Raw genomic sequence first — 23,100 nt, forward strand, 5'->3', positions numbered from 1 at the left:
GCTGTATGTCAGTAGTGTTGCTGTGTGTCAATAGTGTTGTTGTGTCAGTAGTTCTGCTATGTCAGCAGTTCTGTATGTCAATAGTGTTGCTGTATGTCAGTAGTGATGTATGTCAATAGTGTTGCTGTATGTCAGTAGTGATGTATGTCAATAGTGTTGCTGTATGTCAATAGTGTTGCTGTGTGTCAATAGTTCTGCTATATGTCAGTAGTGCTGTATGTCAATAGTGTTGCTGTATGTCAGTAGTTCTGCTGTATGTCAATAGTTCTGCTGTATGTCAGTAGTGTTGCTGTATGTCAATAGTGTTGCTGTATGTCAATAGTGTTGCTGTGTATCAATAGTTCTGCTGTATGTCAGTAGTTCTGTATGTCAATAGTGTTGCTGTGTGTCAGTAGTTCTGTATGTCAATAGTGTTGCTGTGTGTCAGTAGTTCTGTATGTCAACAGTTCTGCTGTATGTCAGTAGTGTTGCTGTGTGCCAATAGTGCTGATGTGTGTCAGTAGTTCTGCTATATGTCAGTAGTTATGTATGTCAATAGTTCTGCTCTGTCAGTAGTGCTGTATGTCAATAGTGTTGCTGTATGTTAATAGTGTTGCTGTATGTTAATAGTGTTGCTGTGTGTCAGTAGTTTGGCTGTATGTCAATAGTTCTGCTCTATGTCAGTAGTGCTGTATGTCAATAGTGTTGCTGTGTGTCAGTAGTTCTGCTGTATGTCAGTAGTTAGAGTTCAGCCTCTCAAATGCAGCAACATGCATGCAAGTAACGCCAAACAACAGCAGTGTGTGAGGGGGCGAGCGTGTAGCAGCGCTCCCCTCCGCTCATACCCCCGTGTCTCTGCTCCCCGGGCTCCACTCCCCCCTTTCCCCCCTCTCTCTCTCTCTCTTTCTCTCTCTCTCTCTCTACGAAAACACTTTCGGGAAGAATCAAGTGTTTCGTGCGCTCAGCCAGTCTTTACTCGGAGCCAACCCGTGGCCTAGCAGGAAGAACAGCCCGACTATGTGGAGAAAGAAACGGGCGCTTGGGGAGTCCGTGGCCTGTCTCGTGTTCCTCGTGACGCTCGTCGATGCTTATCGATGTAAGTACGGACGCGTTCGGGGTCTGAACCCTGCGTAGTGGAGTAAGTCACGGAATAGCGTGGGTCTGTTTCGTGACAGTGCCTCTGATTGAAAGCAGCTGTCCGCCTATATTTGACCCGTTGGGTACGGTTTCATGACTGACAATCTTTTTAAGCAAATGGACACACATAAATAATAAAGTGTGTGTGAGTGTGTGTGTGTGTGTGTGTGTGTGTGTGGAGGGGGGGGGGGGGGGGGGTCATAACTGCTTTCTGCACAGTGAAACAATGATTGGACAACATGATCTGCTTGTTACAACTAGAGGTAATTTCTGGGAAATAAAGGTTTCGCAATGACGTTTTTTTTTTTTTTCTTCAAACCAAATCACAGAAGAATAATTAGATTGTCCACTTTGTCGTCCATGCAGGCATCAGCCATCTGTCATGAGGATCAGTCATGTGTTGTTATCGTGTAGAGCTGCATATGCCCGCTTGTATTAATCACACATGTGACTGTATCCCTTTATTGGTTTGTTCACTTCGGATTGTTGTGATAGAAAACATCACCGACAATGAAAAGAGATGGAGCTCCACTCTTTATTGACACAAGTGTGTGTTTATGTGTATCTATTTCTCACTCTTTAGTCCTGAGCCAGAGCACAGCCACCCAGTTCCTGAGCAGGCAGAGGAGAGCCAACTCTCTGTTTGAGGAGAGCAAGAAGGGCAACCTGGAGAGGGAGTGCATCGAGGAGCTGTGCGACAAGGAGGAGGCCAGGGAGATCTTTGAGAACCACCCAGAGACGGTAGGAGAAGAGCTGCAACATCCTGAAGAAATGCATCCAGAGATGGGTTGAGCAGTGGGAGAGAATGCAAGCGACAGATCAGACTCGGGCTGCGACTAATGATTAATTTCATTATTGGGGATTAGTGTCCTAAATTGGCACAAAAAAAGGCCACTCTGTTCCAACGGTCCAAAACTGAGACATGTTTATTTTTTATTCTTTGCACTTTTACTGAAACACAACGATTCATATGGATTGATCATTTCCTCACAATTGACTTGTAGATTTATTGACTAAACATTTCAGCTAAAAATCAGATGCTATATATCTGAAACGTTTTCCTTCAGTATAATATAGAATGAATTAAACCTACGTTACTTTTATTTGTGGTATTATTTAATGCACATTTCTGTTTCAAACAGAGCATTTATTTGGAGCACAGCTGGTTGTAATCTCTCTTTTCTTTGTCTTCCTGTCTTCATTGTCAAATGTGAATTTGAAATCTTTTATTCTCTCCCAGGAATACTTCTACCCCAAATATGTTGGTAAGTTTGCAGAATGTATTGTGTCACTTGTTTGGTTGCCAGGTTTTAATATTAGTTCTGCTTTGCCTTTACTAGTCTGTACTGACAAATAAAACTCTTCTTTGTCTCAGCGTGTCTGGGTTCACACCGCGTCGGCATTAACAATCCAAATTCAGACGTCATCTCGTCAGACCTTCGCACCTGTGTGAAGGGTAAGGGGCTTATTCATATGTATTGCAATTTCGATGTCACAAAATCTGGGAGGCTAGAAAAGGTTATCTTCCCCTGTGAAATGCTTTGGTCATGGCTCTTATTAAGATCATATGCGTGTGTGTGTCCAACACGGTTTGTTGCATGGCAGAGATCAGTGACCAGTGCACACCGCCGCCGTGCTACAAGGAGGGCGCAAAGCTCTGCGTGGACGGACAGGCCTCCTTCACGTGTCAGTGCAAACCCGGCTGGAAGGGGACGCGCTGTGAGAACGGTAAGTTCTGATGCGTCATTTGGGTTTTTCAATATCTTGTGCAACTTTTAAAACCTGCATCTCTTTGCTTTTTTTGGCTAACATTTTGTGTTGATATGTTGTCCCTAAAAGGAAGGCTCATAATTCCGCTTGAAGCTGATTTAATTCAACCTGTTGAAACAATTGAACTGGCTGTGATGAATGCTGTTGTGTAATGTGTTGACTGGGCAGACATCGATGAGTGCTCAGATCCTGAATTTCCAGCGGGATGTAACCAGATATGTTACAACTTACCCGGCAGTTTCCACTGCGCGTGTGAAAATGGCTACTTTACCAACGACAAAGTCAACTGCGTGGGTAAGACTCAGTTCATTTCAGTTGCAATTTGTGCAGCTAAAACCGCAGTAATATTATGGATCATTTAAAGTTTAATTTCACTGAGACCAAAAGACAGAATGGTACAGTTTTCGTGTATTAAATGCTGTTACGTCACCTAACGTCGAGCTTTTTCACTGTCCCTATGGAAGAGGGCCGTTTAGAGCTACGAAGCAGCTGAACAAACACACATTGTCCAGGGCGTATTGTTCCTTTTTATTTCATCATATGGGAAGTGGAACCCTACACACTTCATAACAAAATCTCTGCTGTCCAGCTGTTGTGCTCAGGGCCTGAACCATTTGTTATTTCTAAAGCTGACCTGAGGTGGTAACCCAATATGAGAAACTTTTCACATCTGGAAAGATGGTCCACCCGTCTCACATCTCTGAGCTGTTCGAACTTGCTAACAGTTTGTCGATGATTTTCGTCTCATTTCCGCATATTTGTATCTGTGGGAAGTTCACTCCGTGTTTATCTTTAGTGTGTTACGGCTTGTTGAGTACAAAGTCTTCACAAACATGAACTGAGTCAGTTTGGTAAATTTGCTTTGCCCCTTTTTTGGGGGAGTGGCCGTGATATTTGGAGACCATACTTTACATTTTCTCAATGGGAATCATTGATTTCTTTGTACATTAAAATTATAATTTTTTGCTTTATAAATGATTTGAGCCATTATATTATCAAATGAGGTTCAGCACCATATTGAAGGAGACTGGCATGAAACTTGAGTGTTGCTGGGTTGAACTTTAACTATAGTTTGTTCACGATATCCATGTTTGCTCGGTTTACAGTAAACGTACCTGCTGTCTAAAAGGTTGAACAATGGAAATATAAGCGATTGTAGTTATTGTAATTTAATATTTAATATTTGTACGTATGTACCACAATTGTACTTGCAATCAACACCATATAGCCTATATATTTACAAATTATATTTTTTAATTAGCACTCCGACTGTTTATATTACAAATTCTCACAAGACCAGCATCCCATTTTCCCCCTTTATTTCTTGTTGTCCAGATATTGATGAATGCCTGATGTACCCCAGTATCTGCAAGGAACCGGCTAAATGTGTCAACACACCGGGCATGTATGAGTGCCAGTGTCCCCTGGGCTTCAAATACAACTTCACTTTCAAGACCTGCAATGGTGAGACTTTGAGACTTTTACCATAGACATTGAACCAAAGATCGCTGCTGTAATCTTGTCTTTTCCTGTCTTTTGCAGATATAGATGAGTGCGAGTTGAGTGTGTGCCATGGGACGTGTATAAACACTGTGGGCAGCTATGCGTGCCACTGTGATGGCCGCGAGGGTCAGCATTTGGCGCAGAATGAGCGGTACTGTGAACGAATCCCTGTTTGTGTGGAGCTGTATGACTACAAACACCCGGAGATGCTCTACCTGGGAGAGCAGTTTGCAGGCCTTCCCGTCATCTATCTGCGCTTCCGTCTGCCGGAAAATACAAAGTGAGGTTCTACCACAAACACACGTCCACGTACAAGTACACACCTAGTGTACTTGTATTCTTAAAGGATCAAATGTGTTTGTTTTTTTAATGGCTTTTACTACATTCAGCGCAAAATAACAGTCGGAGACTACGAATGAACTTAGCTTTCAAGATGAGAGTAGATGAGCATCAATCTAGCTTAAAGCTCCATCTGAGCGAATGTCGAACAAAAACGTATCTCAAGCATCTCCATCTTTCTGTTTCTGGCTGCTAGGTTTGCAGCGGAGTTTGACTTCCGTACATTTGACCCAGAGGGAGTTGTGCTGTACGCAGAGTCCTCGCACGACTCGTGGTTTATGTTGGGGCTAAGAGGCGGTCGCATTGAAGTCCAGTTTAAAAACCAGCACACGTTCAAGGTCACCAGTGGAGGAAAAGCCATCAACGATGGACAGTGGCACGTGGTAAGAATGAGCTCAAGTCCAGTAATTCCCTACACGTGTTTAACTTGAACAAAGTAAAAGCCGAAGTGCTGATCGATGAACTGAATCGATGGAAAGTGGGTTGTGTGTAACCGTGTGCTCTACATGAAACATGCAGATCTCTGTGGATGAACTGGAGAGCAGCATCAGTGTGAAGATCAGCAAGGAAGCTGTGATGAGCATCAACAGCCCTGATAGTCTCTTTACTTCAGTTAATGGTAAACTGGAGACGAAGGTCTACATCGCTGGTCTGCCCAACCGCACTGACGTCATCAAACCTGTAAGCGAGTCGTCTGAAAGCATGCGCGCACAATGAATTATACTTTTTTGACCCGTCGCCGCATCTAATGAAATCACCCAAACAACACTGACATGAATATACCAGGGTTTACATTGGGCCAGCTCCAAGCCAGCGTTGTGCTCAGTGTACGTGTCCACCGATCCACTAGATCAACCCTCGACTTGATGGCTGCATTCGAGGCTGGAACCTGATGAATCAGGGAGCATCTGGGGTAAAGGAGGTCATCCAGGAGAAGAAGAGCAAACATTGCTTTGTGTATGTGGAACGAGGCTCTTACTTCACTGGGGCAGGCCTGGCACACTTCAACATTGACTACAGTGAGTAAGTTAAGTTGTACTACATTCACTCCTATAGGAACATTTGTTCTCTGGTCACGGCACAGTGTCGCAGGACCACATGTAGTTTTGAGGAAAGTGAAGCACCCGAAAGAAACGCATGAACAAAGAGGGCATTCAATTTCACAGAGTAAGGCCCAAGTTGGTGGGTTTCTAACAAGGACCTGAGCTGGTCTTGTGTAGTAAGACCAGGTCCTACTACATATATGGTGGGTTCTCCTGAAGCTGTTACACCTGTGTATGGACATTCCATATCGTGACAACCTATCAGGGCTTTAGGAACACAGACCGTCTGAATGGGATGGTTTGAATTTGATCTATGTGACTTTGAATATTGTTATTAGGAGTTGAGTTGATGGAGAAACATGAGAACCTTCACTTTTGGTAAAAGCATGGCTGTGCAAGCTGACAAAAGAAATGTGTTTGTGTAACTTAGGTGATTCTGGGAGTTGGAAGGTCGATGTACAGATGAACATACGTCCGTCCAGCAGCACAGGTGTCCTCTTCGCTCTCGTCCACAACCACAAAGTCCCCCTGTCAGTTGCTGTGGTAACGAAGGGAGAAGAAGATGCTGTGAGTTCATTCACACTTCTGTTGGAAATAAACGTGTGTGTTTCTGCATGTCTTCACACACGCACACATGATTAAACTCTGTGATGTTATTGACCTCCATGCTCCAGAACTTGCAAGTGTTCTTGGACGGCGTCTCCGTGGCAACGCTGGACTCTCTGATGTTGTGTTACCCTGAACGGCTGACGGTGCAGCTGAATGTGACTCCCACAGAAATCCAAATCTCAGCTAACTCCTCCACTGTTACCTACATGAAGTCTGATGCCCTGCAGGAGGCACTGAAGCACTTCAACAGCACCATGCAGAGCCCCATCAGTACATACATTGGTGGGATACCAGGTTAGTTTATGTTTGAAGTAAAAGTACTAAAGTCACTCCTTTGAAGATAACTATGAGCATTGTTTATTCGCTATATATGGTCACCATTAAATGTGCCAATGTGGCAGCCTGGCTGCAATCATTTCAGTATGAACACCAACCGGTCCTCATCTATTTATAAGAAAGCATTCTCATGCAGGAAAAGAAGTTCAAAGCAAAGCATAATATTCCCTTGAGTGTGCTGTAACATCATAACTGGAGTGAGTTCATAAGCATCTTGGTGCTTTGAGCTAAATGCTAACGTCAACATGCTGTCACACTCCCAGTGACGACGCTATCGTGCTGCCATTGAGCAGGTATCATGTTTACCATTTTTACATCTTAGTTGAGGGTGTTAGCGTATGCTATTTAGCACTGCACAGCTGTGGATGACGGGAATGTCATGAGACATTCTCCATTCATGGACACAATTTACACGTCTGACCAGATGATGGCGCTAGATTAAAGGTTAAGGGATCAGAGTGAGGGACAGGAATTTCCTGGCAACGGTTGAGAAGATTTGTCCCTTGAATTCAAATGTCACCTTCAAGGTGGAGCGAGAGGAAAGCCAGAGCATCACCAAAATCATCAGGAGGCTTTTTCTTGGAAACATGAATGTCTGAAAAAAGACTTCATGGCAAACCATCCAACGGGTGTTGAAATATTTCAATCTGGACCAAAGTGGTGGAAATAGCAACAGACCGATATTGTAATCCCTGGTAGCATGGCTAACAATATGTATTAGTTACCTTTCCTCTCTCTGAACAAACATGTGTTAATTGTATGACTAAGTTAGTACAGCAAGGTCCGTCCTCTCGTGTTGTGGGCTAGAATATGTAAATGTACATAGTCAGATTATAGTAGTTAGCGTTCTTAACCTAAACTTCAGTCAAGAAGTGCGATGGTCCATGTTTTGCCTAAAACTAAAGTACATTAATTCAGTTCTCGCCTGTCTTTTACCTGTTAATGTGTGTATTTTAGTTTTATTTATTTATTGTGTTGCATGTTATAACCTCGTTAGTAAAAGGGCTATATTGACCACTATTTTGTTATTGTCATTTTCACTGACGGTCTCTCTTTCAGACGATGTCCCATTACCTGCGACCCCTGTGACGGCCTTTTACCACGGCTGCATGGACATCACTATCGCCGGCCAGCAGCTGGACTTCGACGAGGCTCTCGGCAAACACAACAGTATTAAGTCCCATTCCTGCCCCCCTGTGTCTGCCCCCGAGAGTCGCCCTGAGGCAACGCAACACCACAGACCTTAAGTGACCTGACCTTAACATCCCACAGCGGCCACATCTTAGGATATTTTTGAAAGAGAGATATAGAAGATGGGATGGAGGGATGAGAAAGAAATGACAAGAAGAGGAGACGGGAGTAGACGAGTATAGTCATTTTTGCCGACTTTCTCCGATGGGTTCATTTTAAGCTTTGTTTGTCTGATTTTTATCCATACAGTATTATTGTTCCTGTCCATGGAGCATTATTTTTTTGGAGTATTTTCTTTTAGTCAGGCCCACATCAAAAGCTGGCTTGCCAGTGAACAAGCAGGAGCTGGACGGCTAGATGACGTACTTGTAGCAGTTTGTTGCTATGAATGAAATGCTTTCCAAGAAACGTTCAAAAAGAGCTGTGCTCTGTAGCCACATACCATGTGTTGAAAAGAAGTGGTTGTGTTTGTGTAGAACAATAAACAAACGGTCACTGTTGACCAGGCTTTGAGACCACCTGCATCTTTTCCCCTGTTGTTGAATCACGGTACTATCTCGAACTTCCCTTAAATTCTAGTCTCGGGAGGCGAACGTCTCGGAAACAACTGGCAATTGTGGTGGTGGAAACCGCACAAGTAGCATCCGTTGTTGGAGGTCTGCCTTCCTGAGGTGGTGTAGTAGCGTTTAGGTCAGTCTGTGTTCAGATCTTTAATATATGACTTAAATGTAGTTGTTTGTTTTAATAAAATGGTTCAAAGCAACCTGATGGTATTGAACAACGTTTGCATCAGTGCACCTATCTGTCTTCTTGTCACAGCCAGTGGCTAACCCATCTTTCCTAAGTCCTTGGTGTCACAACAAACTCGTATCGCAGTAATTTACAAAACACACAGTTTGAACCGTGTGTGTGTGTGTGTGTGTGTTTGTGTTTTAACATCGAGAGATTCCTCCTTCATTTCTGCAGGGACGAAAGGAAACATGGTTCTGCACCGTCATGCTCCACTCTGCAACAATCACTGGAGTATGGTACTTGGCACTAGGTTGTCAAAATCATAAATACAGTAATACATTGTAAAAGTTGTCATTGTTAGTAACATCTCACCAATGCATTTTTGGGAGATGACTGCAATAGTTGTTTTAGGGGTGTTTAGTGAATAGTGCTGTTCATAAATCAGGCAATGTTAGACTTGGGGTCCATATTTATATTTATATGTTCAACAGTAATATGAAGACAATTTTAAACAATTATAATGTTACAACCTGTCAGGTACATCACACACACTCTGTTGAGGCTCACATATCTATCAATATGATTTCAATGTGACACCCTGTATAATAACACGTATGTTCAACACGTGGCACACAGGTCAAATGTCAAGTCAATCAGCAGAGCGCTGAAGAAATAGAAATAGGAGAGGGCACTTGAGACTGATGTTTGGTTCCACGAGATTCAGAGAAAAAGGAAAAGGAAAAAATACTAAAATAAACTGCCTTAAAAAGGTTTTTAACCTGTGACTTCTCCGAAACGGTGCATTGCAGAGAGTTATTGCATGAGTGTTGTTAGATTAGCCCTCATTACGCACGCACGCACAGACAGTATAAGGGGAGGGAGGGAGGGATGCCTCGTTATAAACTCCTGCTGCACTTTTCAGAGCGCACTCCCCCTCCTGAGAGAGAGAGAGCGAGAGAGCGAGAGAGCGAGAGAGAGGAGGGTCACGCAATAAAAAGTACAAACCGCAATGGGGGAGACGAGCAGAGCCCCAGAGAGCAGCCGCCTCATGTGCCCCCGTGATGATTGATGTGCGGGAGGCACGCGCTACAGTTTAGGTGCTCAACGGTTTCACGTCAGAGACGCTCGCGACCAACGGTCGGAAGAGTACCTGAATACCTGCAGTGTGCTTCGCTCTCTCACTCGGCTCGGTGACATTGAGGGACTCGGAGACCGAGACGGGGGGTTCGAGAGACTACGAGACGAGGCAGGAGAAAGTTTGTCCGACTCTCTGCGGTGAAACAATGCGGCTGACCCCGACCGCGTCCCTTGGCCCGGGCGCCCTGCTAATCCTGCTGCTGGTGCGCTGGTCCGACAGCAGTGAGTAAACAGTTGCATGCTAAGGCTAGCTAGCTCGCTAAGTCCTCTTTGACGTTTGTGTTGTGTCTGGTGATGATGATGATGCATGATATTAACGTGATTAACGGGGGTGTTTCGCAACCTTTCTGAACATGTTTTCGTCTTTGGGAGCTAAAATAGTGCCTCGAGCCAGAGTTGTTGTTTTCTCTCGTTGTTTGGGGTTAATGCGTGTGAATTTGACGGTGTCTTTCTTTTTTTTGTTTTAGTTTCGCTGTCTCCCCAAGAGGCGAACCAGTTTCTGAGCAGACACCGGAGAGCGAATCAAGTTTTCGAGGAGACAAAGCAAGGACACTTGGAGAGGGAGTGTGTGGAGGAGAAGTGCAGCAAAGAAGAGGCCAGAGAAGTGTTTGAAAACGACCCGGAGACGGTGAGTGTGTTAAGGCACCGAACCCCTCACTGAAGTTGTGGTTTGAATGCAGCAACCACAACACCACACCTCCCTGTTCCCCATTGAGCTACTGAAAGACTTAACACTCAGATAAGTCTGGGATCTAGTCAAAACACATTTCACCAGTTGGAATGAGTCCAAAAACTAGATTTGCCACACGATATTTGTTGGAAAACATAAAGCTGTTCATGTTCATATTGACTGTGAATTGATGACTGTAATGCAACAGCAGACTAATGATTCATCGTTGGGGCTGCTGGTCTTCATGCTCCAATAAGTCCAGAGCGCTGATAGCTGTCAGTGCACATCATATCCTCATGTCAACAACTTGCTGTGTTGTCTTCATCTTCTTTTTTTTTGTTTCTGTGACGGACATTGAGTCAATGTGTGACTAATTTCAATTTTATGAAATGCAGTGAAGATGCTGCTCCCCACACTCCACACCAGTAGTGCCCATTGCCTCACTCATCTAGTGTCCATGCTCCCACACTCTTTTTCTTCTCTCTTTATTGAATATGTATTATCTGCTGCATATGCCAACCATCCCCAAAGATATAAACGAACGTGATGCGACGTGTCTGAAATTGTTGAATGGGGGCCTATTGGACTTTTAAGTCTTACAAGAAATACCTCTATGTGCTGTGTTTGCACATGTGATTGTTACTTAGTAAGCAAAGTTATAGTGTGGACCATTTACAGTGCAGAATCTTGCCTGACTGTCGAAACATACCAGCAACAAGTACATCCTGACAACGCTGAATGTTAAGTGCTTGGTTCTTAAGTTAGATTCAATGCACTAGTGATGCGCTGCTCTTTAGGGATTGCTCTTACTTTTCTCCATTGTTAATTGTAGCAGCCAGGGGAGTGAATGAGGCAATCGATGACTCCGATTACTCGTAAGATTAGCCAAGTGGACAGACATGGAAGCTGATGGAGGGTTAAAGCGATGTTGAGCTGGGATCAGAGGAAAAGGTGAAGTCGGGTGACGTTCTGTCTTCGTGGAGTTTGAATCAGCTGGACTTGCCTCTACCATGTCGTATCACAAAGCTGCCGACTCATTCATAGCTGCATTATTCATTCTGAAAGTGCCCATCTCTGACTCTGCATTTTCTTCTGCTGCAGCTTACTGGCTCTAAAGAGAGAGGGAGAGTGGGGTGTTCTTTGATACTCACGCTTTGGCTACATGCACGCGATTACGCCGAGTTTCTGGTACCTCACTTGTTAGTTCGTAAAAGAGTAATAATGTGTCACAGCTGACGTAAGGATTATGTTTAGTCAGTTTTAGGACCACATTGCATCTCAGCCTGACCGTTGCAAATAATTTTTTGCATCACTGGTATTATCGGGCTTTACGTTGTGTAATATGTTTTGAGCTTCAGCAGAGATTTTGTCTCGTAACTGATTCTTGCAGGAGAGTTTTTTGCCTCAGTCAGCTGCAGCTTCTCCTACTGCAACAGCAGTAATTCCCTAATGTCTCTATTCCTCCACAGCAGATATTTCCATTGGTAGATCATCCCCAAATTCTGACCTACATGTGGAGTACTGCAGCTAGGACGCGGGAGGGATGCTCCCACTATCAGGAATGCAGAACATTCCCTTTGGCAAAGGGCCGCACCCATTAGAGAGCACACAGACCCAGAGATTAGTCTAATCATATTGTGATCTCTCAAATGCCAAAATAAATTATTGTTTACAAGTCTCTTTTCACTCCCATGAGCACAGAGATCAGACATGAAACGAAACCTTGCTTGTGTTAAGTATTAACGGAATCCCGCCCCCAACTAGCCGTGACCATTTATTTAGATTATCTTTTTCTGTTTTAGTTTTTTGTTGCCTATTTAACTTTATCCATCTCTTTCCACCTCTTCTCTCTGATTTAGGACTACTTCTATCCCAAATATTTAGGTAAGTTAGCGTTCTGACTAAAACACATCATCTGATTGATGAAGACTGATTCTATGTTGTTAATCTTACTTGTATGTTGTTTTTTTGTATAGCCTGCATGGAGAAGTTTGGAGATGCCGAAAAGAAGAAACAGGATCTGATTACATGTGTTCACAGTAAGTGTGATGCCCTCTTATCTGTGAATGGCATTATTGTAGACTGCCATCTTTTCTGTCTGTCTTTTCACAAGTATTACTACATCCAGAGAGAGGCAACCTTGTTGTAATGTAGGGTTGGGCTGCACTGCAGTATCACTGCTTTGCATCACACTGTGGCACACACTCTCTCCAAGCTGAAAGGGAAGAAATAAATAATAAAAAAAGGTGCTGAATTTCTGCAGTTTTGCAGCGTGACACACCTGATTCTGTGTCTTTTGAAATAGCGTGTGTGCTTTATGCGCCTGAGCCCAGGTATCTGTGAGTAACGTTGCAGCACTTTGCCTCAGTGATGCTGCGGATTGGCGGATGAGGGACACACCCCTTCAGTCGTCACATTCTCGCTCACTCACTATCTCTGGGTGACTGCACCAGTGTCTTGGTGAGTTGGTTCAGCGGAGGGCTGACGTGAAAGGAAAAAGTCTGACGCGAGTGGAGCACAGAATTTCTGCTGCATCAGAAAACAAGAGACCAACCCGGCTTCACTGCTATTGGCTGAGGAACCTCAAGGGGGGTTTCCATGACTCAGCTGCAGCATCACGGCACGGCAGCTCACCATCTCTCTACCATCTATCTCTCTCACTACTTCTCACTGCAAATCTCTGCCGTCTGTCTGCTGCCTCAGTGCAGTGGGTGGCCGATCATGACATTCCACAAATTCCATTTATGAAACATTTAGGACATGGAATTAACAAACATGGCATGTTATGGAAAGATACAGTTTCAACTTTATATTTGCTCATATGAGAAGCACAGGAGACTGTTTGTTCTGCCACTCCACCCCGTTTCTGTTCCCTTAGTCTGCAGTTTGCGGACACGCATGTTTTGTAAATTGCTCCACAGAAAATATGGACTCCTTAAAAACACATCTTCCCATTGGCCAGCATCTACTGTAAGTTACATGAATTGTTGCAGCTCTGTACCCTGGAAGGGGCCTATGAAAACAGTCATTGTGGTAGCCCACAGTGTTTGCTTTATTAAAATAAAATGTTGATATTAATTGATGACATGCTGTTAAGGGGCCTCTAAAATGTTAAGCAGAGAAACCAGTGAGGCTCCTGCGGTTTGTAACCCTGCTTGTTCATAGACCCCAACAAGACTGCCCTAAGGAGGCATCCAATATGCATAAATGTGTACTGATGATGATCTATTTTTAGTGGTCTGTGACAAAGGTTCAAGTTTCTGCAACTATGGAAAAAGATGAGCACGAGTTACTTCGACTCAAATGTTGAACACAACCTCTCACAGCTGGAGTATGGTACTTGATACTGATTTTCCTCTTTATGCTGCACACTACACTGTGTAGTGTGCTGTCAATGTGCAAATTCAAAAGTGCTGAAAGATTATCTGTAAAACATGGGATGTTTTACTGATGGAATGACGGTATTTATATGGACAGTATTTGACATCATTCACTGAAAAAGTTTCACACGTGAGCTTATCTCTCTCCTGTTCCCCTACTTTTCTTCAAACACTGTCCTTTTCCCTCTCTAAACTTCGGCTGACATGCCCAGACTTGTCGAGCAGTCAAACTCCCACACTGCTGGGAGAAGGAAAGTGGATTGGGAGAGAAAAGATTGATGCATGTGCTCACTTACATAAGTTAGAAAAGTAGGACAAACGAACAGGTTGAATATCCATTTGGTCTTCTTTTTTTTTTTTTGTGAGTTAGAGGTCAGGTATGCTGGGAAGGACAGAATTAGGGCATCTCTGGCACGAGGGCTAAGCCAGCATTAGGCTATTTATACTGAACTCCTGATATGTGGAACATAAGAGATGCCCTTCCTATGTCTGGTGTCAATTTACAGTTCCACTCATTGTATGCATCCGAAGTGCGCAGACTCAATTTTACAGAAATATTAACCTTCCTCTGTGTCTGTCTGTTTGTTTTTTCTCTCACTTGAAGATATTCCAGACCAATGCTCTCCTTCTCCCTGTAATGCCGGAGGTACGGTGCGCTGCGAGGACAAAAAGGGTGACTTCCTCTGTCACTGTTTCACAGGCTGGGCAGGAGCCAGATGTGATCAAGGTATTGTCATCTCTGTGGGAAAGCATATATAGTTGCACACTGTGCTGGAGCGCAGCAGAGGTTGGATTTTTGCACCGTCACTCTACGTCATATGCAGCATCTCTGGATAGATGTCAGTCTTTGTGACCTTCCTTCTGACAGCCAACTCCTGTCTCGTACAATGATGGCAAAATCTGGCTTTCCATCACTTATATTAGTCATATAATTGTCAAACATTTTTATTGTTTCTCATCATGTTGATGTGAATAATGTTGTTTTTTATTTTGACCTTGCAAAACTTCTAGTGTTTCTGTTATCTTACAATTGCAACTGTTGTTGTTCCACATGCCTCTTTAATATCCAAGTGTTGCTGCCTTTTATTAATGATGTGGCAGGTCAATATGAACTGCATGTACGGGAAGTCACAACAGTAATCTATTTGTCTCATTAGAGGTCAAAGCTTGTTACCATGTACAGACACGAGGGGAGGTTTTCCTTTTTAGATCAAGGATTCTACTTTCACAAGGGAAATGTCACAAATATTAAGTTCATAAGCAGGAACTGGCAAACACACACACACACACACACACACACACACACTGAGGGAGAGGGAAACATGTTGACTTATGGCAAAGCCATCATTCCACACATTTCCACTGTGACTCATCCTGCCACCTTACTGCGAGAGGAAACCAGAACCGATTCAGTTCGACTCGGTCTGAGCCCTTTCCACTTGACGACGGCACTGCTCCTAAACATTCAGCTGCAACACTCAGCCACAATGACATAGTGTGGCATGTATTTGTGAGCCATTTAACAAAGTAGAAATTCATAGGACATTGGACTGAGTTTTTCAAACTGTATCAAACTGGCAACTCACACCGGCGCTCCTATTCATGATTTCCAAATGGGTTATGTTGAGTCCAAAGCTATCCTGTATTGCTATGGGAAATCTTACCACCAGCCAAACAGCCTAATGCTGCTCACAGCCCATGATGATGCTTTTCCTGCGTTGATGTTGACTGTGCCATCACCCTGTTTGCAGATGTCAACGAGTGCAGCAAGCGAAATGGAGGGTGTGACCACGAGTGCAACAACACTATGGGCAGTTACCGCTGCTCCTGTCACCAAGGCTACATGTTGGTAGGACGCCACATGTGTAATGGTAAGTTCATCAAACTGCTGGAATCATGGCAAAACTACAGCTGCGAATATCACTTTGTTTGACTCCACTTCAAACTATATTAAAGAAAAATGTTTTTGCAGTTATTGTATAAATGTTTTGAAGGTGTTTTTTGGTTCAGGTCCTTTTTAGTCAGCCAATAACGGTGTTGTTTAGTCTTGTGACATAAATATCATTGTGAAGAATAAATGGTTTAGTTAATGAATTAGGCCTCTCAGACCTTTTGCCAGGTCCAACATTGCTTGCAAAACATGAGTTTGTAATCATTCTTTAAACCCACAGAAGTTATGATCGAGACATCCTGAAATGTCCACTTGATTTAATGGCATAGCCTCTAAAAATGGGAATGGGGTCTTCTGTGACAATATTTATTTCAGTGTAAATAGGACGAAGGTTCGTGAGGACTAGAGCATTTTGATTCAAGTGGTTCATCAATCAGGACTAGGGTTGCAAAGGGGCGGAAAGTTTCCGTAAATTTCCGGAAAGTTTCCACGGGAATTTTGTCTCTGGAATTTTATTTGCAAAAGCATATAACAGGGAACTTAAATGTAGTTGAGAACAAGACTATGCACTCCTAGCTCAGCTGGACCCTGAATGCAGCTGGTTGGGAACATTGTCTGCCAGAAACATAAACGTTTTTGAACGTCTTTGTCATCAGTGTTGTCTGAACGTTTCAGCCCATATATGCCTGGCAAGTGTGAGAGCGCCGAGTTGCGTAGAGGCCAAGAGCGGTATTGCAGACAGATGGAGATTTCAATTATAGCTCTCAACATAATGAAAAAAATAACTGAACTAGTTCATTTTTTGGAGCTGTGAAATTAGTTCAACATTTTGAATTATGAACTATGAACTGAACTAGTTCATTTTAAAATATGTGAACTATGAACTGAACTAGTGTTGTAGAAAGTGAACTTTCCCAACACTGTTTGTCATTACCTAGCATATTGATTACTTGGTAAACTGAAGCCATGTTCATTTTAATACCAAGTTTATTTGTATACAATAGACTAACTTTTTACAGCAGTAAGGAGGACGTTGATGAGGTCCAGGAAGAACGCATTTAGACCTGAAAGGATTCAGGGAAAAACACAACAACAAAAAAAAAATTGGGTTGGGGGGTGGTGATCATAGGGAATACACCTTTTTTATTCACCGTTCATGTTTTTGTTGTTCGAAGAAAGAATAAAGTTCTATTCACAAAATGTCAAAAATGTCATTTTTAAAAGTTGTATTATAAATGTTTGCATGCATGTCTGCTTATGACAAGGTACATACAGTTAAATTACCCCAACATTTCCAGTTTATTCCCATTAATTCCCGTGGAAAGTTTCCAACTTTGAATATTCCCGGAATTTTGCAACCCTGATCAGGACCAGAATTTACAACCATCTGTGTTCTCCTGACACGAATGAAGTATACACATGACCTCCTCAGATCATGTCCTTCCAGCTGAAGAGTTGACTTTGTACCCTTCCCTGTTTTCTTTCAGATATGGATGAGTGTAAGGACCCAGGTGTCTGTGGAACTGCACGGTGTGAGAATATAGAGGGCAGCTATGATTGCTTGTGCGATGTCGGCTATGTCTACGACAACGAAACCAAGAGCTGTGTTGGTAAGTGTGTGTGTGTGTGTGTGTGTGTGTATATACGCATACACAAACGCATAGTTTCATGAGAACGAACTGAGGAGCAGCTTCAGTCCCAGCGGGACGTGATACAGCTGTGTTGTGGGGTCAGGAAAGGAATGCAACGAGAGAAACTCTATAAGTAGGTAACAGGTCACCATCTCTATGCCATTAAAAAAAGTTAAATTCACGGGGGAAAAAGAATACAGAGTGACCCTGGGACCTTGTTATTTGTGTCTTTTTTTTAATATCAAACGGGACAGAAATGGTTATCAAAGCAAAATAAATGTAGTAAAAACTAAATACAGTATTCATAATTCACAAACACAGGTTTACAGGTTAAAACACAATCCCAGCAGCATCACCAAGCCTTATCTTCAAGAAGCCTTTGGCTTTCATAAATGTAATGTACAAATATAATATTATATCCTGTTTAATACTCGCCATGCTTTTGGCCTTGGACATTCTTCTATTGCTTGTCTTGGTATTTAATAACATAATATACTAAGATAAACAGGCACATTATTAGGCCCGTTGGTGGACACATTGAGTAAGAAAACTTAAACCAAAGTCATTAATCACTCCTGTTCCCTGTTTTGCTCTGCAGTGGAAACCAGACTTTTCATAACCTCAGTGTCCCTCCTCTGAGAATTAACGTTTATTATAGCCAAACTTCTCATGGCCATGTAAGGTTGTATGTGCAGCGGGGAGGAACCACCCAGTCGAGGTCAAAGGCCACTCGACTCAAGTGTTTGCATTCTCCGATATGTTTTTTTTATTAATGCTTGTGGAACTAATGTGTTTTTAAGATCCTTTTTTAATTCCTCCACAGATGGGACTCTGCTAATTCATGAACTCTCTGATTGTCTGTAACCCTTCATACCTCACTCATGACGTTCACCTCTCCTTCTCTTTTACGTCTTCAACCTGCTCTATCGCTCGTCAGATGTGGATGAGTGTGATGCGGGTGTGTGTGCGGAGGAGTGTCTGAACACTCCGGGGAGTTTCCGTTGCTTCTGTGACGGTCGTCAGGGCATGAAGCTGAGCCAGGACCTCAGGAGCTGTAAGGTGAAACACATTAACTGTGGCAAATATTAACCGTCATATTTCATACTTCAGACCTCACCGTTATGGTTGAATGTGAACCGTAAAGTACACTCTCGGCCTGTTTAACCAGTTAAAATGAGCCACGTGCTGCATTCACAAATGGTTCTCAGGAAGTAGCAGCATGCGTGATCTCTAGCTTTATGTTTGTGTTTTCACAGCCTATCACTCCCTGCATGTCGCCGTCTCTGAAGAGGAACTCTCGTTCCCTCTACCTTGGCCGCATGTTCAGCGGTGTGCCTGTGGTCCGGCTGCGTTTCCGCCGGAGGATTCAAACTGGGTGAGGAAATCATGCTCAACAGTAGTCTCTTCACAAAAACATCACACCTTTTCTACATTTATACCCTTGTTACAGTAAGTATAAAGACGGATAAAAGACTAAATGGACTCTTCTGGTAAGACCGTTGGTTTCTCTAATTGAGAAGATTTAACAAATTGTATTTTTGTATTACAATGATACAGTAAGCTTGAAACAGTCCCTTGGTTTGATGTCATAAAGGCAAACATTTTTATTTACCATATATTGTCACTGTAAAGTTATATTGGCTAATTTAAAAAAAAAAAAAAAAAATCTGGAAAAATGCCTCCCACTTAGTTTGAGTGCCAAGTGGATTGCAGATAAAATAATGTTGGTCATTTTTTATTTTTTTATTTCATGTTTATTCTCAACTATCTTTGTCATACTAACATACCTATTTAAATGCACCTCCCAGCTTTTCTGCAGAGTTTGACTTCCGCAGCTACGACCCTGAGGGGGTGATCTTCTTTGCCGGAGGTCACATAAACAGCTCATGGATTGTTCTGGCAATGCACCATGGGAAACTGGAACTACAGCTTAAATACGGCACCGTCAGCAGGGTCACCAGCAGCGGACCCCTCGTTAATGATGGCCAGTGGAGAAAGGTTAGAGTTTCTCTTGTGAACAGTCATACGCTGTGTACATAAGCTGATTGAAGGCTTCTTTAAAGGTCTGGTTTTCTTCTCAGATCTCGGTGGAGGAGCAGGGCCGGAGTCTAGTGATAAAGATTGACAGGGAGGCCGTCATGAAGATTGCAGTCAACGGTGATCTGTTTACGCTCAAGAAAGGCATGCACGAACTCAACCTCACCGTGGGAGGAGTCCCTTTCAGAGAGGACGGCCTCGTCAATCAGGTGTTTATTTGTGCTTGTGTATTACCCTGAACGTGTACCAAACGGAGATGTTCTTTACATGGTTCTCAACTGGTGTGATTATCACATAGGTGAATCCCCGTCTGGATGGCTGTATGAAGGAGTGGAGGTGGTTGACTGGTGAAGATACGTCCATACAAGAAACCATTCGCTCCAACGACAACATGCAGTGTTTCAGCACGGAGAACCCTGGATCGTATTACCCCGGCACAGGCTTCGCTCTCTTCAACATCAGCTATGGTGCAGTGTGTGCATGTGTGGGAGTGTTGTGCATAGCAGGGCTCGGGATTGCATATCTTTGCCTAATGGCTTCTCCTATTTGTTTGTTTGTTTGCATGAATGTTTGCTGCCGTCAACGGTTTGTTTTGTGGATAAAGTTCATGACCTGCTGTTCTCTCTCTCCTCCTGTTATCGTCGCTCCAGAGTCACACAACCTGAGCGTACAGTTGACCCTGCGTCCAACTTCTGCGATCGGAGTGCTGTTTGCACTGGTTCACCAGGACAGAGTCCCTCTCTCCATCGCTCTGGCCAACTATCATCCCGGCACTGATGAATGGAGAGATGTGAGTACATCAACATGTGTGCGTGTGTGTGAAATGAGTCACGGTGTTTGATCTCAACACTAACCTTTCGTGTGCCTTCAGTTTGTTCTGGTATCTGTCGGTGATGTCATCATTGCCAGCTCTCCTGCCCCCCTGTGTGACGGCGAGAGTCATGAAATCCACGTGACGATCTCAGGCAACCAAACCCTGCTGCTGGTCGATGGTCATTCTGGACGTAGTGAAAACACCGAAATTCCTTTTGACTCTGTGTCACAGTCCAGCACCTTCATCGGAGGCCTCCCTGGTGAGGACACACACATTTCTGTACACATTTAGTAGATTGTGATTCATGTTGTACAGTAAGCAGCAAAAGTGTTAGTGGAGATGTAGAGAGTTGTAAAAGTATAAATGGAGAACACTAAAGTGTTAAAACAGTATAGGCATCTAAAGCTGCCAGACAGTATTCAATACTCAGGTGGAAATGAGGGATTCAGAATGTATTTATTGTGAGAAGCTTGTAATTTAACATTATTGATGGCTGTTTGTGTATTTTACTTCAGTAAATGGTAGCTCTACAACACGTCCAGTATTTGGCACATGTACATTTCAGGATTGCACATTTTGTTTGTGGCACGTTCTGTTATCTTGAGCTGAACTATTGAATTATATAAATATTAGGTTTTTCTGCTAATCTCCGTCAAAACACTCGTGCCTTACTGTAGTTGGCAAACCATAATAATGATCCATAGTTCATCAATCAGCTGCCAGTCACTTCTGCAGTGACTGGCAGCTGATTTATAACTCCAGGAATCTCCAAACTGGAAAGAAAACCTAATATGGATTTGGTTCTTTTCTCCTTGCCTGACTGATTCAACACACAGACTAGGGCTCCCACACAGTCGTATCTTGTTATCTGCTAGATCACATGTTGTCGTTTCCTCCCTCAGATGTCTCTCTGGTGTCCACGCTGGTGTCGGCGCCCTACAGCGGCTGTATGGAGGTCAGTGTTAACGGACAGTCTCTGGACTTGGACCAGGCCATCCACAAACACAATGACATCCGCTCACACTCCTGCCCCCTGCTGGACTCTCACCAGTGACCAGTGCATTAGTCTGCCAAAGCTGATCCATTGGCAGTTCATTGAGGCAATGGGGATTTTGTTTTCCAATATATTGATAAAAGCTTTGACCGGTAGGGAGACGTTTTGGAATGTTTAAAAACAAAAGCTGGACCAGGCGTTGTGGTTGCAGCTGGAGCCTTAGCCCAGGATCACCCTGTCCTATTACTGTGATGACACTGCTGTCTCGAGGCATTTGAGGGATTGTCACAGTATTCTCAGTTTAATGACTCAGTAAGGCAGCTCGTCAGCCAATGAGCAATGTCCCTTGTACTAGGCAGAAGATAAGACATTGCCTCAAAAACTGCCCATGAATCATCACAGCCTCTTATCTAGATCAATGTCCAATAGTTGGTCTTGGCTCAGCCTACTATGCCTCGCATCCTGTGCAGATCGGACTGGGACTTTGTAGGCTGGGACTCTTTGCTGCAGCAACTCGGCTGATAAAGATGTGGTCACGTCCAGTCCACCTAAGACCCACGTCACGAAGCTTGAAATAATCAAGTTCTCATGTAGAATCTGATGACATGAAAAAAATGGGGACCAGAAATATAGTCGTTCATCAGCTACATGAAGAAAATGTGTGACTAGGTGCTCAGATCTTCGTGAGTGTTTGGCGCATAATGACTTTAGGGGCTGTTTGGGGACTAAATCCATCTTATTTGCTCCTATCAAGCTGAATCCCCTCCGTCATACCACAGCAGGGGTGGCGTGGTCTTAGCCACACTTTTGTGTTATGTAGAGAACATTGCACATTGTTGCAGGTAGCAATGGACTGCGTGTGAATCTTCTTGATTTCCACTCGACTAAAGCAGCACTCCATGTCTGCCTGCAACCTTAAAAAAAAATCAACCGTGTGCCTACAAAGAACAACCAACCCAAACTTCACAACAGCTCTCCTCCTAACAGGTGAGTCCCTTCACAAAGGTGCAGTACTGTAACACACCAACAGAGCTAAAGCTTCTCCTAATAACATGTACTCATTGCAGTTAATACACTATGCATTACCACCTGTGCATTTTGGAGTATTACAGTCTTTTAAAGACTTGACTGACACCATGATTCTCAATAATCTTCAATCACTAACGTCATCACAGGCACCTTCTCTCCTTCAGAATCACCCAAACACATTAATACCTGCCATATACCGATCTGAGGATGATGATTAGTCTCAGAAGCACAGGGAGACAGGAAGGGGCCCTTGCCATAGAGGGAGGGAGGGAGGGAGAGAGAGAGAGAGCACTGCATTGCACCACACAAGCTACTGAGAGAGTGCTGTAATATACTGAATATGTAAATAATGTGACTGTACAATGCTTTGTAGAAGACAGAAAACAAAAACACTTCCTTCTGCTCACGGAGGTTTCCTGCACATTTAAGTTGTAACAAAACGGTAATCTGAGTCTCTGAACTTCATCTGCTTCCTGCAAACATTTAAAGCCACAAACAAATATTTTCTTGAAGTAGGAGTTGGGTGACAGGGATCAAATCTGGGACTCAGTTTTTTAAATTTTATTTTATAGGTGCTGAGCAAATCAAAACACAATAAAAACAAAGAATTACAGGAGCATTGTGAACGCCAAAAGGGCTCCAGTGTTATTTTACTTCCCTCTAATGTAACATTTTCTGATGAATGAATGCCAGAATATAGAGCTTGACAAGTTATTATTTTTTGTATCATGTGTTGTATATTGAAATTTTCTCTTAGTTTTAATTTTTCACTTTTAACTGCCAGTATGTGTACAATGCTGAGAGGAGTCTGCCTTTTGAGTTTTAACTTCCCTCAACTGAAAATACTATTTAAAAATAAAAGCAGTTGTATGAACATT

General features: G+C 43.2%; 2 protein-coding genes across 3 annotated transcripts; both read left to right on the forward strand.

Annotated features, from left to right (window-relative positions):
* Positions 1 to 758: 758 nt before the first annotated feature.
* On the forward strand, positions 759 to 8,698 carry pros1 (protein S). Of its 2 annotated transcripts, none has more exons than XR_004609256.1 (14): positions 759 to 1,075; positions 1,700 to 1,857; positions 2,357 to 2,381; positions 2,492 to 2,572; positions 2,722 to 2,844; positions 3,055 to 3,180; positions 4,222 to 4,350; positions 4,429 to 4,669; positions 4,925 to 5,111; positions 5,248 to 5,409; positions 5,579 to 5,751; positions 6,202 to 6,338; positions 6,446 to 6,674; positions 7,776 to 8,683. XR_004609256.1 is itself a non-coding variant. In XM_034529643.1 (14 exons), the coding sequence occupies exons 1-14, from the start codon at positions 997 to 999 to the stop codon at positions 7,961 to 7,963; spliced, it is 2,034 nt and encodes a 677-aa protein (XP_034385534.1). In that variant the 5' UTR covers positions 760 to 996; the 3' UTR covers positions 7,964 to 8,698. The 2 variants fall into 2 exon arrangements, 1 of the variants encoding a protein (XP_034385534.1); XM_034529643.1 differs by having other exon boundaries at positions 760 to 1,075; positions 5,579 to 5,747; positions 7,776 to 8,698.
* Positions 8,699 to 9,564: 866 nt separating this feature from the next.
* gas6 (growth arrest-specific 6) lies at positions 9,565 to 23,098 on the forward strand. The gene is made up of 15 exons (XM_034563369.1): positions 9,565 to 9,998; positions 10,244 to 10,404; positions 12,306 to 12,330; positions 12,423 to 12,485; positions 14,431 to 14,553; positions 15,578 to 15,697; positions 17,205 to 17,327; positions 18,286 to 18,407; positions 18,605 to 18,723; positions 19,157 to 19,346; positions 19,430 to 19,594; positions 19,684 to 19,852; positions 20,036 to 20,175; positions 20,257 to 20,458; positions 21,102 to 23,098. Exons 1-15 carry the CDS (start codon positions 9,923 to 9,925, stop codon positions 21,251 to 21,253), a joined length of 1,950 nt encoding a protein of 649 aa, XP_034419260.1. The 5' UTR covers positions 9,565 to 9,922; the 3' UTR covers positions 21,254 to 23,098.
* Positions 23,099 to 23,100: the final 2 nt, after the last annotated feature.

Source organism: Cyclopterus lumpus, chromosome 3 (genome assembly GCF_009769545.1).
Source record: "Cyclopterus lumpus isolate fCycLum1 chromosome 3, fCycLum1.pri, whole genome shotgun sequence".
Classification (NCBI taxonomy): Eukaryota; Metazoa; Chordata; class Actinopteri; order Perciformes; family Cyclopteridae; genus Cyclopterus; species Cyclopterus lumpus.